Source organism: Anoplophora glabripennis, unplaced genomic scaffold (genome assembly GCF_000390285.2).
Source record: "Anoplophora glabripennis isolate ALB-LARVAE unplaced genomic scaffold, Agla_2.0 scaffold297, whole genome shotgun sequence".
In the NCBI taxonomy this organism is placed as follows: domain Eukaryota; kingdom Metazoa; phylum Arthropoda; class Insecta; order Coleoptera; family Cerambycidae; genus Anoplophora; species Anoplophora glabripennis.
This window is the reverse complement of record NW_019416562.1, coordinates 384,115-402,380: the sequence shown is the minus strand read 5'-3', so window position 1 is coordinate 402,380 and position 18,266 is coordinate 384,115. Positions and strand designations below refer to the sequence as shown.

Genomic DNA, 18,266 nt, shown 5'->3' with positions numbered 1-18,266 from the left:
TTATTGGGCTTATATGTATTGCGTAGAGGTTTTTTTCAAACATAAATATACAAAACTTATGTATGTCATCATATAAATGCAGTATTTTACATTTAACTAGTTAAAAAAAAATTATGCAAATTAATTTTAAGATTATCATAAGTTCCTACGAGTTGATGAGATTACAATGTAAATATGTAAATATATTGTGGCCTTGAATTTTGTCATCAACAGGTGCAGTTCTCCGGAGAGTTTACGCCAACCCTTTGACTCCACCCTGCAGGTCGACAGAACGCACCCTCAACAATAATAAAGTATGACGGCTAGATTTTATTTTTTCAGGTTTCGCCTCGCGAAGTTATCCACGCTTCAGAGAATATAACCTTCGACTGACGATTTCTCCACGGCTCACTAGACGCGTGTTTGCGCTTGTTAGCTACATTTGACCATCTATGATTTTCTGTTAGTTTTTTTGTCTTCGACTGATCAGTTTCAAGAAATGTTTCACACTAGGCAATTGATCACTTGTGAAAATAATGATAGGAAACAGTGGTGCAGACTTGTGGGGAATTTAATGACAAAGTTTAGAAAATAGAAAAAAAAGAGGAAAATGCATATTAATATGGGAAAATTCGCTTGATGATTCTTTTCACATCTCTTTAATAGACATGAATTTTAGTTATGTAGCTTTTTATTTACGAAAAAACTGTATAACGCTTTTATTAGACATATTGGTTCTAACTTTAAGACAAAATCATTGGTCACAATTTTTATTTCGTGATTTGAGATTGCGTATTATGGTGTTGAATTTATAGTATTTAAACAATAAACTATTATAGCGAATTAATAAAGAAGAACGTTTGTAGCTTGATGAGTAGAGATCGGAAATGCTAGGGCTGCTGCAATGTGGTAAGGGTTAGATGTATGGGCCGGGATCTCTTTAGTCTCTTTTATGTAATTTTATTCTAACAAAAAGTAACACAACCGTTGCATTTTTATAACTGCACTCTACATTGTAGGAATATACAGGGTGGAGACTTTAACTGGAATAAATTTTAAGCATTATACGAAATGTAGCAAGGACAGCAGAAACCTCCAACAACTTTTTTTCCAAATGCAACAATATAGCGTGTGACCCCTCATTGGAAAGGTGCCAGAAACACGAATCCAGCGTACTGATCACATTTATTATTTTTTGACAGGTTGAAGGTTGCATAACATTAAAATTTAATTGTTAAGTATTACTTTTCAACGTAACAATTGCTAAAATTATGCACCATTTACTTGTGAGCAACATCCCAATCTATGATAAGTTTCCTCCCTTGCATTACGTAACATTTCCGGTGTTATTGCCCTGGTTCTATATCCTCTTATTTCCCTTGCCTCATCAATGTTATTCGATTTTTGTATGTAAACCTTACTTTTGTGATGTCCCTACAAAAAAATCCGGGGTGTAAGATCTGGAGGCCGTGCTGGCCACTCGAAGGCATCTCGTTGTCCTATTCGCCTACCGGGGAAAATTCTATCCAGATATTGGCGAACAATAACAGCGTAGTATGCGGGAGACCCATCATGTTGGGAATAACTGGAGAAAACGAAGGTATCTTGCTCCATTAAGATTGTCATCAAAGAAAGATGGTCCACTACTCTATCTTGTATTATAGCGGCCCACACGTTAGTTTTCTGTGGGCGCTGATTATGATTTTCCCTCATTCAATGAGGGTTCTCTTCAGCCTAATAACAACAATTTTGGCGATTTACGTTCACATTAATGTAAAAGATAAATGGTTTTGATCGATATGATTCATCAGTAAATCGCAAAATTCAACTCGTCGATCTGGGTCATCTTCTACTAACTCGTGAACAGCTTGTATTTTATATGGGCGTTTTTTCTCATGTTTTCTCAAGTATTTTTAAAACTTTCTTGTGATTAAGATCACTATCACGGGCCAGTTGGCGGGCTGAAGTGAATGAATTTATTTTCTTCCACAGCTAAGTTAGTGTCTAAAATATAGGGTCATTTTCCTTTTCTTCTACTTTTTCTTTTTATTTATACTGTAAGGCAATATGGCCTAGTGGTTTTTATGAGAAAATGGGCAAATAAAAATTTGTTTGGATGAAAAAGGTGTAGAAAATATTTTCAAAAAAAGAGTCGTAACATACATTTAACGTTTCTTAACTCTGCGAATTTTCATTCCCCGTTTTTATTTAGCGTTTCTGAATGTTGCTATATTTGTTGGTGCATCTGAAAATTCGAATACCCCGTATCATGAAGAAAGACTAAATAATTAGAGTCGATCCTATTATTTTTTAGTATTATAACTCCTGCTTTGGTAGATACTAAAATGCAGGTCGGAGCTACTCGTATATCAGCTTGAGTTCCACCTGTTTTTCTCAGAGCTTCCGCAAAATTGTCTGTCAATCAATATGTAGGTAATCGACTGGCCGCCTCATATGGATCGTTCGATAACGAGACATTGAGAAAATGATGGAAACTGTACACACAATCTTGACGAACGGATCTGAGATGATGTATCGTGTTCCTTTTGTTTTTCTTGCGTGGGAGTTTGATGAACCTCGTGACGTAGTCTCGGGAAACTTGAATTATAAGGTAAACAAAGATGTTATGGTCGACTTGAAGAAAAATCCTTTTCGCGTACATAGTTCCAATTGACCAATAAAATATTGTATAAGTTTTTGGGATGCAAATTTGAATTAATTAAAAAATGTGAACTATTTGAATATGGCAATAATAAATGAGATAATTCAAGAACGAAAATTCAGAGGCGTCATCTTTTTTTTTAGCAGAACTGCCACGTCGCTGAAATAATAGTGGCATTTTATGAAAAAATACTCCTTTCGATAGAACACCTCGTTTTCGAGAAAATTTGCAAAATGTGATTTTCTGGATAGTGTACTTATGGCAAGACAAAATTTAATGACACCCGCACACACGCACACACGCACACACGCGCACACGCACGCACCCGCACACCCGCACACACCCGCACACACCCACACACACACACACACACACACACAGACACACACACANACACACACACACACACACACACACACACACACACACACACACACACACACACACACACACACACACACACACACACACACACACACACACACACACACACACACACACACACACACACACACACACACACACACACACACACACACACACACACACACACACACACACACACACACACACACACACACACACACACACACACACACACACACACACACACACACACACACACACACACACACACACACACACACACACACACACACACACACACACACACACACACACACACACACACACACACACACACACACACACACACACACACACACACACACGCACACACGCACACACGCACACACGCACACACGCACACACGCACACACGCACACACGCACACACGCAGACACGCACACACGCAGACACGCAGACACGCAGAAACGCACACGCACACACACACACACACACACACACACACGTGCGCGCATGGCAACACAAATTTTACTTGTTTCTTTAATACTTAATTAATGTATTCTAAATTTCACAGAAAATTTAATTAATCCTTGTATTTTATTTTAAAATTCGAATATTCTTAATGAATATCAATAAAAATAGTTAAATGTTAGACTTCCTACAATTTTTATTGTTTGCTTGGATTGTATGTTATTTAATATCTAATAAACAAATAAATGTCATTGTAGACCAATGCAAAAAGATATGTAATTTATACATGGATGTGCCAATGGTAATGGACTTGAAGCTCGTCGTCTATATGTTGAGGCTTATTCTAATAGACCAGTTTCTTGTTCTCGAATATTCATCAAGTTTCATGAGCGTGTGAAATATTTCGTATAGCTTCACTGACTTTGAAAGACCTAGATTTGGTTTCACACCCGAAGTAGAAGAGCAAATTTTGGAGGAAGTGGAAGAAAACTCTGAAGGTGATTGCGGCTCATGTAGCTATTGGCTCTTGTTTGAAGAACTATTACCCTTACCACATTCAATGTGTGAGTAAGCACTGTGATGCCACATTAACATTTTGCACATGGGTTTTGAGAGAACAGGGTAACATTTCTAATTTCGCAATTTCACTCAAACACAGGATTCACGAGAAACTGAGTTTTCAATTCTCATAACATAAACGTTTTTACTGACTAGAGTTTACACGCTGTTGTTTGAGCCAGTCATCCACAACGCTTTAGTTAATATGTCAAGATTAACACTCTGAGAGACAGATTAATACGACCTGCTGCATTACCTAATCATCACTATTTTATTTAAGAATATTAAGTTTCGCAGAAAATAATAACATAATTAATAAAAATCTGTTCAGATTTAGAAAAAGTTTGGCGGCACAAGATGCAATTTTATCTTTATATAGCTTTATATTAAATTCGATGTAGTTGATGAGTGACACTTTTGTTAAGCAAGTTAGAAAGGTATGGCATAAGAGTTCATGCGCTGAACTGGCTTAATAGCTCAAGAAGTTCTTTTAAATGTCAATTAGGTGTCCCTCAAGGGAGCATTTTAGGCCCATTTTTGTTCTTACTTTTTATTAATAACATTGAAATGATTGCTAACTCAAAAAGATTTGTAACAATGTTCGCAGATGACACTTCTGTGGAGTTAAATCGGAATCTATTGCGGCACTTTGTGGAAATAAATCGTAGTATATTAGTCAAATTTAACAATAAAACTATTCAACAAAATACTACAGTAAAATTTTTGGGAGTCCTATTGGATTCAAAGTTATCTTGGTTAAATCATATTAACGAATTGCTGAATAATTTGGCAAAACATTGTTTTGTTCTTTGGCGTTTAGGTAAATTTGTAGGTTTGCAAATTTTAAAAATGTATTACTTTGGTTATGTTCAGTCTAATTTAAGCTACTGCATTATTTGTTGGGGTAACTCTTCACGTATTAAAGATTTATTTATTCTCCAAAAAAAGATTATACGTACAATGACTAATTCAAAGGCACGAGATTCTTGCAGACATTTATTTAAAAGATTAGGTATTCTTACAGTTTATTCACTATATATTTTGAGCTGTGTTACATATGTGAAAAACCATTTAACAAATTTCATTACACGTGCTAATACAAGTCAGTCTTCTGGCTATAATATCAGAGAATCACTTAATTAATTTAAAAATACCCCAGCATCGTCTAACGTTAACGGCTAATGACCCTTTTATTATGTCCATTAAATTATATACTAAGTTGCCAACGCATATTAAACAGATAAATTCTTGTGTTCTCTTTCGTAACAAAGTAAGCGAATTCTCTTGCAGTATACCTTCTATAGTATTGATGAGTATATGTGTTGTGTCTTCAATGAGTCTGGTTTTTAATTTTAATTTTTTTATTTTAATTTTTTTTGTAATTTTTAATGTTTTATTGCAATTTTTATTCTATATTTTGTAATTATGTTCTATATCTTGTCATTTTTTATTTGTGTTACATACTTTCGACAATTTTCGGTACTTTGTATGAGTAAAGTCTTATGAAATAAATATATTATTGTTATTATTATTATCATCAGTCACCATCATCAATCAATTAAATGATCCCGCATATTAACACCTTTTAAGAGAGGTGTTACCGCCATGACTTGAGAATGTGATACTAAATGTAAGGCATGGTTTGTGGTTAACAAATGTAACAAAAAACATATAAAGTTTTTTGACGTGCGTCGTATATTAAGAGAGATTCATAAGAGTGGCCCTCTTATAGTAGACAGCCTGTATATCTGTTTTTTTTTTCACCTGAATAGTTTTTATATGTTTTTTTAGTCAGTATAGTATTGCTGTTTTTTAGGCAGTAACGACGCTCGACATAATTACACACAATTATGCATGCATCAAAGGATAACTAAAATCGTAAAAGATATCGTTCCATTACAGGGAAATCGGCGACTAAATCGACAGCTAGGCAGTTCGCATGGCTTACTGACGGCGCGGCGCCAATGGCTGGCGGACCGATTGTAACAGCTCTAGTACTTAATAACTTCTATATAACTGTTTTAAACTTCAAGGAATTCAATTGAAGTTTCATTAGATTTCCGTGTACTACAAAGCACTTATGAAATACAGTCATATCTTTCTTCATTTCTTAACCCATGCAGTTTGGAGGAATTGCAATTTTAGAAGGAGGTTGTGATTCGTAACTGATATTCGTCTGTAAGGACAACGTTTGAAAAATGAAAATAATTTTTATTTTGTTTGGGAATAATTTGAGACAGCTTTTACCCAATGACTAGTGTTAAAATTGTATTTAAAAATCCTGTTCGAAAGTATGTGTTTTTGGTTTTATTTATTAAAACAAGCAAAATTGTAGCATGTTTTGACTTGATTTAACTTTAATACACAGACTTACATCTGCATCGTGCTCTATTCACGAGGCGGGGTACGCGGTGAAAATGATCGATACAGCAACAAGTGAGTTGCACCCTCATTCCATCCAACAGAGATACGTGAGCCAACTCAACTAACCGCGGAAGGAGAGGGAAAGTGTTTTTTGATACCCAAGTATGGGGTGTTTTAATAGAGGGTGTGTCTGTCGAGAATAGTAAGCAGATAAAGTTTAGACTAAATTGTAATTGTTGCAGCATTAGTATGAAAAGTTAAAGGACCTGATAATAATTATTGTTTAGGCATTCTTAAATTTAGGGTAGTATTGGTTGCCTACAGTTAAGAGAAATTAAAAATACATATCTCTATACCGATATCAGTAGAAAGGTAAAAAATGCAGTCTCGAATCGAAACGCACACGCGATACCTAGATTGTCTAGTTTTAAACTAATTAGTTTATTGTTATCGCTTATTATTAAGAAATCATCTCATTTTCCCTCACCTATCCTATTGAGTTCCACAGTGATATACCAAAAACCAATTTTGCCCAAAGGTGAGTCCATTAATAATTTTTTTTTGTTAGGTCATTTAATTTTTATACAGATCGCTATTCGCAGAAACAATTATTATTCTTGAAATACATCGTTATTTATGCGTAAAACGCATATTTCATAAATCGAAAAATATGTAAAGTGTTCTATTTGAAAAATTGGTGAAAATATATAAAAAAACTGAATAGAAATTGCCGTTACATTGTCCCAAATAAAATAATTATTAAATTATTTGACGTCACACGGTTTCACCTTTTAATTTTTCGAGAAAGTCGAGCCTATGACATCTTTACTATTTATCTATTCATCATTCCTTCAAAAAATACAAGGAACGGCACCCAAAATTGTCGAAATGAGTCAACCCTGTCTGTACTTAGCCAGTGGCATTAATTTAAATAAAATAACTAGGTATTGCTTTCAATCAAATTACAAGTAATGTAGATATAAGTAGTAGTAGTAGAGTGGAACTACCTTGATAGAGTGATATGAAAATTTGATATTATTTACTATAATAATCTGTAATCATTGCATAACATCTGTAGTTTCAATTTGACATTTTTTTAAGTAACTTAATTACACTTGAAATCACATTTGTGATAATGAAATGAAAAAAAGCACGAAACACGAAAATGCACTTTATAAAACTCAAAAACATATTTAAATAAGGAAATGTAGGTATGCAATATTATGTCAACATATTTAGCGCCACTATTTCGAGTACCGGTTCAGTTCTTGATTAATTTATCGTCTGGATGAAATAAAAAGGATTGTTTAAACTTAATTAAAACTATATTTGTATATTTCAAGTGTTTTATAGACTTGGTTAGTTATTCGAGATGAGTTTGATGTGGTCAATATAAAAATCTGAACAACTGCTACTATTTCGGACGTACGTACATCCATATGTAATTGATGTAGTATTAATGTTAAAAATCATTGATAAATTTGAGTTAGTATTCTCAGGGTTTGTGCTTGTAGTAGGGGAGCCCACGATGCTAAACGGGGATTTACTCGAGCGTCGTAGGGACCGATTGGATTTTGAAGATTAGATGGTAGAAAGAAAAAAAGGCTATATGATGTATACCCTTTAACCGGTGGGGGGAGCGCCAACAGGCTTTCAAAAATGTAAAAAAAAAACAGTCACATGGAAATACTCGAGCGCGTCAGATATTGATAGTGTATATGCCCTACGTGTCTCCGATAACGGAGATATGTTAATCTGCCGATTTGGATGGTGGGGGCGGTCATATGGAAAGGTTAAAAATGGGAAAAAAAAATTTTCTCGAGCGGGTCAGATATTCAGAGGGGATGTTAAGTGAACCCGAACGAAGCTCCCATTCAAAAGACTGACGATTCGGATGTGACGCAAACTCGTGGCAGCTTTTTGAAAATACAAAAAAAAATCGCCATTTTGAAATACTCGAGCGCGTCAGATTTTCATATAGACGGTTCAGCTTGATGCCCTGGTCGTGCTGATCCATAATCTGACGATTATTTGGAGGGGTTTTCTTAATCTGACGGTTTGAAAAAAAAAATTTTCATATTTTTTTTTTAAATCACTGAATGTGACCAATAAAAAGCACGGAAAATAGCATACAAATTTATTTTATTTTCTGCACACGTAAATCTATTTCTTTTAATAATTATAATACATATAAACACATATAATATATACTTTCGGTAATCTTTTTCTCTGATAAAATTGCAAATGATAAAGACGTGAAAAAAATTTATGGTCGAGGTTAAAAAAAACTATATATTTAAAGTTTTTTATCGTTTTCTTGATGGGTAGTAACTTTACAAAATTAAGATTCCACATGTCATAAAACCCCTGTGTACCAAATTTAATGATTCAGATATCTCTGAATCACTAAATCTTAAAAAAATATTATTCTTAGGGGCGGACTTCAGGGAGCTCTAACTCCGAAAGAGGGGGCCACTTGGCAAAAATAAAAAATACGGGCCCCCTAAATTTGTCTTAAGAATCTGTGACCAAGTTTTGTTGCATTAACTTCGGGACACTCTGTAATTACAGAAAGAATTATCAAAATTAATAGCGATTTCCTGGCAAACGGTTACATTTATCGGCATGAACAAAGAGTACATATTTTTTTCTGATATTGTTTCTCTTTTCAATAATGTTTAAATTTCTGTGATGTCTAGCAAGAGAAAAAAGTTATGAACCAAACAAATTCTGAATTCTAGGTAAAGTGCCCTCTAGCGGCGCATAATGAAACTTTTCTCTGACTGGTCCAATAGAGCTTCATCTACTTAGTGGGTGTGCCAAATGAGAGACTAATCGAACATGAATTGCATAAGTTATTTAAATAAAAAAATTTAAAAAAAATGAACTTCGACAAGCTGTAACTTGCAAACAATTGACAATTCGAAAAAAGTTTTCATTACATAATGCTATTATTTTAATTCATAGAATCATCTCCCGGAGTTTCCTAACGGAGTTTCAACACATGTATTTCCCTGCAGCTGCACGCGCTAAACTTTATTAACGATTTTTGTTACTTCGGCTTGTGAAAATCGGCAGATTATATTTTTCCCGTTATCCTTGAATTATTTCCTTCAAAATAAAAAAAAATCGACCGCGCTCGAGAATGTCGAGGTGACGTTTTTTTTTGCAACTTTCCGACTGCCTTACGTCACGCTCAAATCGTCAGATTATTGAAATGCACACTTTTCAGCATGTAATTAACCCATCATATCTTAATCTGACGCGCTGGAGTATTTTAAAATATCGATTTTTTTTTTACTATTCTGATTGGCTGCCCTACACGCGCGGCCTTATATAGAGGACTTATGGTGGAGGTACTCAAGAGGGTGCAAGGTATCCCCCATATGTTATTCTGCCGCGCTTGAGTAATTCCCAAAATCCCCTCTTGGGCTCCTCTACTATTGGTTATGTGTTGGAAATATAACATACATTTGACACTTTTGACATCAAGTCCATATAATATTTGTATATAAGAGGCATTCCATGTCAAATTCCCCATAAAATAAAGTCATAATTTTTTAAATCCGCCAACGGAAATTCTGTCACATTTTAATGGTGCATCATCCCTTATCAACCGTTTAAAATGCTTCAATTGAACTCTACTTACTGTTGATTAATGCTCTTGGTACGTACCGTGTACCAAATTTGGCATTTTGGCATTTGGCAAGTTCAAAGATAATTGAGATATTGATTTTTTTCGAAGTTTAGTATAAAGATAAGTTGCGTTAAATCACCACATTTTGGGTTCCCCTACATGTCCCCGCTCTGTGTCGGTTCTGATACAAAACACCCTGTATAAATATAATAATTTTTATTTTTTTTAGGTGGTTTTTGATTTTTAAACAAGAAAAATACTTTTTGAAAAAGAATATCGCTTTTTTACTTTGAAATATTCTCAAAAAATCATATTTCAATATGCAAATTTATGAGAGTAGGATCTTTTTCTATCCTATTTTTTTTAATTAAGTAAAAAAAAATTATTGATATTTTAATTATTTACAGAAGATGTAAGAGAATGAATGTTCATAAATGCGCACATACATTAGAGTAATAACGTTAAGCAACTCCCTACATTATATGCTAGTCTCAACTATGACATTAGCGGGTACCGATATTCTTGATCTTTGACTCTTTATATCTCTAAAACTGACCGTTTTCGAACGGTGGACCCATGAGGACTTTTGATCAGGATGTCATGAAGCATAACATACCACATTTTCAGCCTATTTGACCGTATTGGCTTATATTGCCAAAATGGTTTTGACCTACATTCTCCGACAGTACTTTTTTACCTTACTACAAGCATGCTAGCGGCACACAACACCATTTCCGTTAAAATCTCGTAAATTAATTCATCAAATTCTAACAATATTTTCGATTTATTTGCGCTTTTACATGCTCACTGAGTATGTCTTCGTCTTGTATTATTATTATTATTATTATTATTATTAAATAGTCTCAGTGCACACTGAATGCAACTGAAAAACTCTGTAAATGGCTCAATTTCTTTTTATTTGTGTGCATTTCATTTGCCGTAAATAAATGAAGTGATCAGAATTACCTACTTGATTGGGCTACCACACATTCCTCTACAATTTTTCCTCTTCACAAAAATAAGGTTTTTTAAGTAACACATGTTAATACAGGATGAATCGCACCACACTCCAGGAATGGATTCTACACGTCAAAATAAGATTAAATCAAATCAAATGTTGTTATGCGATTTTCATTTGATTTCAAGCTGTGACGTACATTTCAATCATAAAAAATAATTATATTCTATTAATAATAGTGTTCTTTGATTAAATGTTCAAAAACACCACAGTCGACCTCTAAACCCTATCGATGTCATCTACGAAGGGCGTCTGCAGCTCTCCTGATTGCTGCATGTCTTTCTTTAATATGTAAGTGCTGCAGTACTGATGATACATCGAATTAGTGCCTCCCGTACTCCAACATTGCACACTTCATTTTTGAACCAGCCTCATAAACAGTAATTCTCCAAAATGAAAGGGCTAATTAAATAACTATCGACGATACCACACCATACGTTTACCGAAAACGTATGCTTAAAATTACTTTTTGTGAGGACTCGTCTGATCATACATGAAAGTTCGAAGTATTAGTTATGTCGTCACGGGTGAATGTTGCTTCATCCGTAAAAAGTATGCGCAATACAACAAGATTATTATTGGTCCATCGAAAAAACTGGAAACGTTTTGCATAATCTTCCAGTTGTAGGAGTTTTACTCTCTGTACATGGTATGGGTATAAGCCTTGCTCGTGAAAGATTTTTATTACTCTTTTTTGTGAAATAACCAATTGAATAGCAATGCTTTCTACTGGACCCAGAATATTTTATATTTCTAAACTTTGTCGATAAGCTCGTTCAGATGTTATACTCTGATAAATACATTTTTATTAGAACATCTGTGATGTAGAAACCGTTGATGATATTCTTCCACAGCAGCATTAGCATTCCTATTATAAAAACCATAAAGAAACACCTTATTGCATTTTCTAAATTTGTACAAGTTCTTGACATTATTTTTGTAACACTTTGATCATACAAACGTGTGATCAAATGTTACACTATTGCAACATAAAATGTCACTGACAAATATCCTACTTTTGAACATGACGTACACTGATTTAAAATTTTTAAAATTTGAAAACAAATGAAAATCGTATAACATTTGAGTTGATTCTTATTATTTTGATATTTTGACGTGTAGAATCCCTTGCTGTAGTTTGGTGCGATTCTCCCGACACACACTGTATAAAATAACTATTAAATGATATGAGATCCATTATTCTCTTTAGTGGTAGTTGACAATATTTAACAAAACATCACTCTACAGATCTACTGGTATTGTTTGAACGTCCCCAGTTAGATAAATACTATAGCATTGTTAGAGCATCTTCCACTCCAGTAAATACTTTTGTTTTTATTTGTAAATTATGAAAATTTTTGTTTTTTTATAAAATCTCCTGCTTTGTCTTAAACTTTTAAAACTGTTAGATGCTACATTCTTGATTTTTTATATACACTACGTTCAACTTTTGAAAAACTTTAATAAGGGGTCATCCATAAATTACGTCACACGTAAATGGGGAGGGAGGGTATCACCGAAATGTGACAATGTGTGACAAGGGGCAGGGGGTCAAAAGTTTTGTGACGTCACATGTTAAAATTTAAAATACTAAAACGCGAAATTTAGATGTGAATAAAAAACTATAAAAATCTACGAACTTGATCTATATTTATTAAGAATTTAGCATTCTTGCTATCTGAAATATTGGACTTTATGTTGATTTTATTAGATTATTTAATAAAAAAAAGTAAAAAATTAAAATAGCTGTTTTCTCTCGATTATTTTTAAATACATGCCTAAATTTAAAAAATGTGTGACGTCACATCAGGAGGGGGGGATTCTAAAAATGTGACAATCTGTGACAAGGACGGAGGGAGGGGTTCAAAAGTCCTAAAATTCGTGTGACGTAATTTATGGATTACCCCTAATGACAAAAAGCAAAATGCCACGATTTTTTAAATGTCGAAAAGTTTCATTAGCAAAGTTGTTACAAATTCCACGAAAGTCTAATACTTCAATTGTTTTATAAAAAAATACATACAAATTTTATGACCTCTTGGAAGTCCCGATCTGAAATAAATGGATTTAAATTATCACTTAAAAATTTCTGGCATAATTTTGTGAATCATATCAGTTTGTCAAAGCTATATAACTGATATGAAATGACGTAATTATTTTATGTATGTAGATACAATGTTATTTTTAAATTTATAAGCAGCTTTGTAGATTTTTATTAATTATTTCGATTATATGTCGCCGATAATGAAAATATATTATATTAATTTTTCTGTATAGGTCTACAGTGTGTGTGAAATTAATATAGTAATAAAGGTATCTCAACAGTGGAATAAATTTCAAACAATTAGTTGTTTACTTCCTTCAGTCAGGTTTATTGTTTTATTTTCAAAATTAAAATATACGTATATTAGCCGAAAATGCCCAGCAAAATATAGTACATTCTTAAATAAACATTTTCAGGAACGTAGGTACTAAATTATAAAAATTGACATTGTCATGATGACAGATACGTTTCAGGGCATATAAAGAATTGCGTAGCTGCCGCAGACAATCGCACTAATTGTAAGTAAAGTTTTCTAATTACCATAGTAACATATTGTGTCGATAATTTAAAAAATTACGGTTCTGAAAAAAATTTAGACTCAAATAGGCACAAATTTTGAAAAGAAAAAGCTGCAATTACTAATTAACCCGAGAATCTGGGCTAACAAATATTAGGTTATAACTCTTTTCAATGGTTTGGCGTTTGGTTTTATGATCTATAACATTATCCAATTAGTGTTTTTAAATTTTAATGTAGTGCATACTAGTATGCTGTACCTTTGAACTCTGAAAACACGAGAATATATATTTTTAAATACTTATTTTTTAAATATCTTAAATACTTAGTAATACTATAAGGTATACAAGTCCACCTCAGTAATCCGAAAATTTATTATGTTTTGTAATAACTGTTTATAATAGGAGCAAAGGGGCAACTTCAATTGTTATTAGTTCGATAGAAGAATTTTTATTATTTTTTTGTACTTAATCTGGGGTAGCTAAACACGAATATTATAGCATTTTCGCCTTAGAAGCAAAATAGACCCGTAAATGTTTAGTTTTCTTTCTTTAAAAGTTATTTTCATAAAATAAAAATTGAAATAGTAATTTGAAAAAAACATACCCAAAAAAGTGCAACTTTTTCAGTCATTTTTTGATCCTTAAAATTAATAAAATCGTCAACATTTTTTAACAGCATGATAATATAACTCTTTACGAAGAAAATAAACCGAAAATCGTTACTGTAGGGCTATCCGCTGAGAAGATCTAGCCAATTTTCGAGAGCGCCTTTTTTTCAAAAAATCGATATATCTCGAAAAATAATTAATATTTTTAAATTTTTCAAAAATGTACTTTTTTGGCTTGCCGCGGGCTATGCTTGCAGTAAATAGCAAATATGGGCACGTAAATGTAAACGAGTTATAGAAGAAGAGAAAAGAGAAGATTTTTAACGGTTTTTTCGATATATCTCGAAAAGTAACAAAGCAATCGATACTTTCAAAAAATCAGTCGATAGATCTTTTTAAAACCTACAACTTTCTCATTTAAAATTTTTCAATCCGTGCTATATTTTTTTAGTTATTTTAGAAAAACCGTTTTTTTCAACTTTGCGATTTTTTTAACCATGTTCGCCACATTGGATCGAGTTTAAAGAACAAGAAACTCAATTTAAAATTTAATTTTCTATACGGTCATATTTTTTTTGTCCAGGTAATCATTTCTGTAAGCATTTTCTCTATAATGCTTGGACTAATATGTCGAACTGGACCACTGGATCTGAACGGAAAGTAGTAAAGCCGATAGCTTATCCTCAACCAAATTTGCCGGCACGGATGGTCAAGCGTTTGTGTAAGAAGTCTCAAGACCCCCAAACTCTGAAACAAAAATCATATACATTAATTAACAGTGACCTCCATTAAAAATTCCATTTCAAATAATTCCAAAATAATAAAACGATGTTTCATACATTTTATTTATTTGTAATTTTGTACGACCTGGTATTTTAAGCAAACCTAAAACACTTTGTGAAAGGCGTGAAAGATTTTGCTTAAGAAAAAGATCTTATTTCCTTCACGAACCAGGTCTTTCACCGACTGGATCTATAGTAAGCCACTGCCGACTTGGTCTGTAACCCATTAAACTTGTAGTTCATGCACACAAATATCCATCCTTCGGCGATTTGTATGCATCAGATCTTTGACTTTCTGAACGTGGGTGTCATCAGTTGACGTCATAGGCCTTCCTGGTCGAGGATCATCTTCAACTGACTGCCGATAACTTTTCATGAAAAATGAAACGTTTCCGTGAAAGTTTTCACTCAAAATTTTTCTTTGCATCGTTCCAGAAAATTGCACATTTCAAAAATCGTCACTGACATTTAAACACGTTGCACTCAGATAACAATATCACAAAAACTAAATGAGATATCAACAGTCCAAGAGCATGTTGTTACAGGGGAGATTAAGCGCAATGCAATGCTGCCAACCGCATATCACTAAATATCCCCATTAGCGCGTAATTTATCTCGTTGATGACGTTATGCGCCGATAGGACGAAATTAAAGTAAGTAAAGTTAAAAGTTTTTCACGTACAAATAAAAAAAATGCCGTTGAAATTTTGTTCGTGACATGTATGAACCGAATATTTCACTGACCTAGTCTAGTCACTAACATATGTGTCAAAAAGACTGGCAAAGACTGGCGTGGTAGGTGGCATACGATATCATCTATAGTAAAATATCCCTCCTTCTCCGGGCATCTATTGATTAAAATTGACACATTAAGGCCCGGTACTTTGAGTCTCGGTTAAGACTCGATTAACTAAACAGGCGATTAGAATGTGAATATACATTATAAAATAAATTATAATATATACAGTCTAATCGTGCGATTACTTAACCAAGGCTTAACCAAGACTCAAAGTACCGGGCCTAAATTAACTAATTTTAGGTGATTCCGAATACGAAGTAGATCTAATACAACAAACTTGGAATATAGGATGATCTTCGCTTCTCTCTCTTTTTTCGCCTCCACTTTTACACCCCCCAGCCTCCCTCACTCACTCGCTCAGACAAATCCAGCGAACGCTACGAAAATACGAATATACAGTATTTTAAAAAACTGATTGCTAAAAAATCCTATTGCATTTATTATAAATTATAATTGATCAATTTTTTAATACTTTTATTTATTCTTCAAGAACGTTAAAACGTATGTAGTTAACAATCAGAGTTTAATCGTAGAAAAATTATTAATTAATTTTTAACAAACCTCAAACAAATATTCTTAATTGTAAATTTTGTTACAGATCCATACGCAATACCAAAGGCAGCCAGCACACTGTAATAGTCGCTATTATCAAAAAAACGTAAGTCTTTCTTTAATTGTCTTCTAGTAACCTCTTTAAAAATATATGTTTGAGGAATATGTATTATAAAGTCTAAGGCTCTATATGATACGGTCACTTGCCAAACGTAAACAAATGGTCTATAATAAAATCGTAAACAAATTCCTCTTCCTGTAGAGTGTAGATAGTGCATATTGATGTATACCGTTCTCTTCTCTCGATAGTAGTCGCTAATGGAGCCTCGACCTCGAGGAATTGGGTTACTGCGGATTGCTTCAACGACGCACCGTACTCAGAAAATGTACGCTATCGAGAGCCTCTCACTTGTTGACTCTCTGATTTCCTCTTAAAGTAGAATCCGGACCTGATGTTCTAAAGAATAAGACAAGCTCTTTCTGTTGTCCGCAACTTGTAGTGTACATACCGCCTGGCCTTCAACAGCGCTTTTTTTCACTATTTATTTTTTGGAGCACTTCTAGTTTTACTGCTTGGCACTTGTTCCGTACCCTTTCACTGTCTCTTTTGGCGGATCCAAAGTGCTCATTAGAACATTTTGGATCCGCCAAAGGTCGTGGTTAATCCTGAGCAAGGTGGATGCTAGATTTATAATCTGAATACACGTAGTACTGAATGTACAATGGTACGAAATTTAGAAAACGATTGGGCAGGCACTTGGTCCTGCCTACTTATCCGGAAAAAAACTGAGTTCAAACTCGTTTCGGCACGGCTTCTGAAGTGACTCTTCGGTACGATGTTTGCTGTCGTCTCGACTGTGTAGGAACTTGCATTTGTGTTGGGCAGTTTGGTCCCTTGTCGTAGTTCGAATTTCGTGATTTCCCTTGTGTGAAATTGTTTGTTTGACAGTCCTTTAAGCTCTGCTAATGTCGTTCACTCTGGCAGGGTGGTTTTGAATCAGCAGCTCTGTAGACAGCTTCAGCGGTTCACTTCAAAAGTTAGTTGAAGACTCGGATGTTGAAAAGCCACTGTCTGGGTGGCTCTATGTCCTTGAACCCTGTCCTTGAGAGTGGTTTTTCGTAAGAAAAAGCAAATATTCGCCAGCTGTTGACATGCAGACAATTAGTAAATACACATATCGTGTATAGAACGTTATTTTTATACATCTGTACATTGTGCGTGTGTATGGCACAACTTGTGCCTATATTTATTTTTTCCAAATAATCTGCAAATATTTTACACATATAAGTTTGGCGAATGTTTGGTTAGTGACTGCATCATTTTTAGTCGACTTAAGTATGTCTTTACAGAAATAATAAAAAATGTTTTATGTTCAAAACGCTATTTTTTGAAGTAGAAATATTTTATTCTTTAACTTTATTATACATTTTTTACTTTGATTAGTATGTTTACTAAATTCCTATGCAACAAATTTCTGTTCTGTTAACCGATTTTTATATTGTTTTAGTGCGTTCGAAAAAGATGACGCCACGATCGCCACCCTGCTGGACTCAGGATTCAATAGGGTAATTTTTTTTATCTTTCGGGGACTTTTAATTCCGTACATAAAGCCCATTACTTTATAAACCAAGCTCTCTTTTATGTTCAGCCTTGTTTACTTTGTTTTCCTTTGAAATAGAATCCTGTAATTCGGTCCCTTGTACCAGTGCCAGTTTTTCCTGCGACTACTAATAAGAAAGGCCCTTATATACAAAAATACCAGAGCCCGCATTCTTGTGCATGTAAACTTTGTGTCCGATTATTTTTTTACAAGATAAAACAGCCTCTACCTCTGTGGGAGGGTTACTTAAAAGCAGCTTTAAGTTATTTCTGTTTTTAACGTTTTTTATATGTAGGGTTGTTTTGAA

At 33.9% G+C, this 18,266-nt stretch overlaps 1 protein-coding gene across 1 annotated transcript in view; it reads left to right on the top strand.

The window, feature by feature from the left end:
• LOC108906933 (high affinity cAMP-specific and IBMX-insensitive 3',5'-cyclic phosphodiesterase 8) overlaps nt 1-18,266 on the top strand; it is a 168,125-nt gene that overhangs the window by 92,591 nt on the left and 57,268 nt on the right. Inside the window, exons 4-5 of the mRNA XM_023454942.1 lie at nt 16,405-16,464; nt 17,867-17,924. Coding sequence (XP_023310710.1) covers nt 16,405-16,464; nt 17,867-17,924 — 118 coding nt within the window. The remainder of the gene's footprint in view (nt 1-16,404; nt 16,465-17,866; nt 17,925-18,266) is intronic.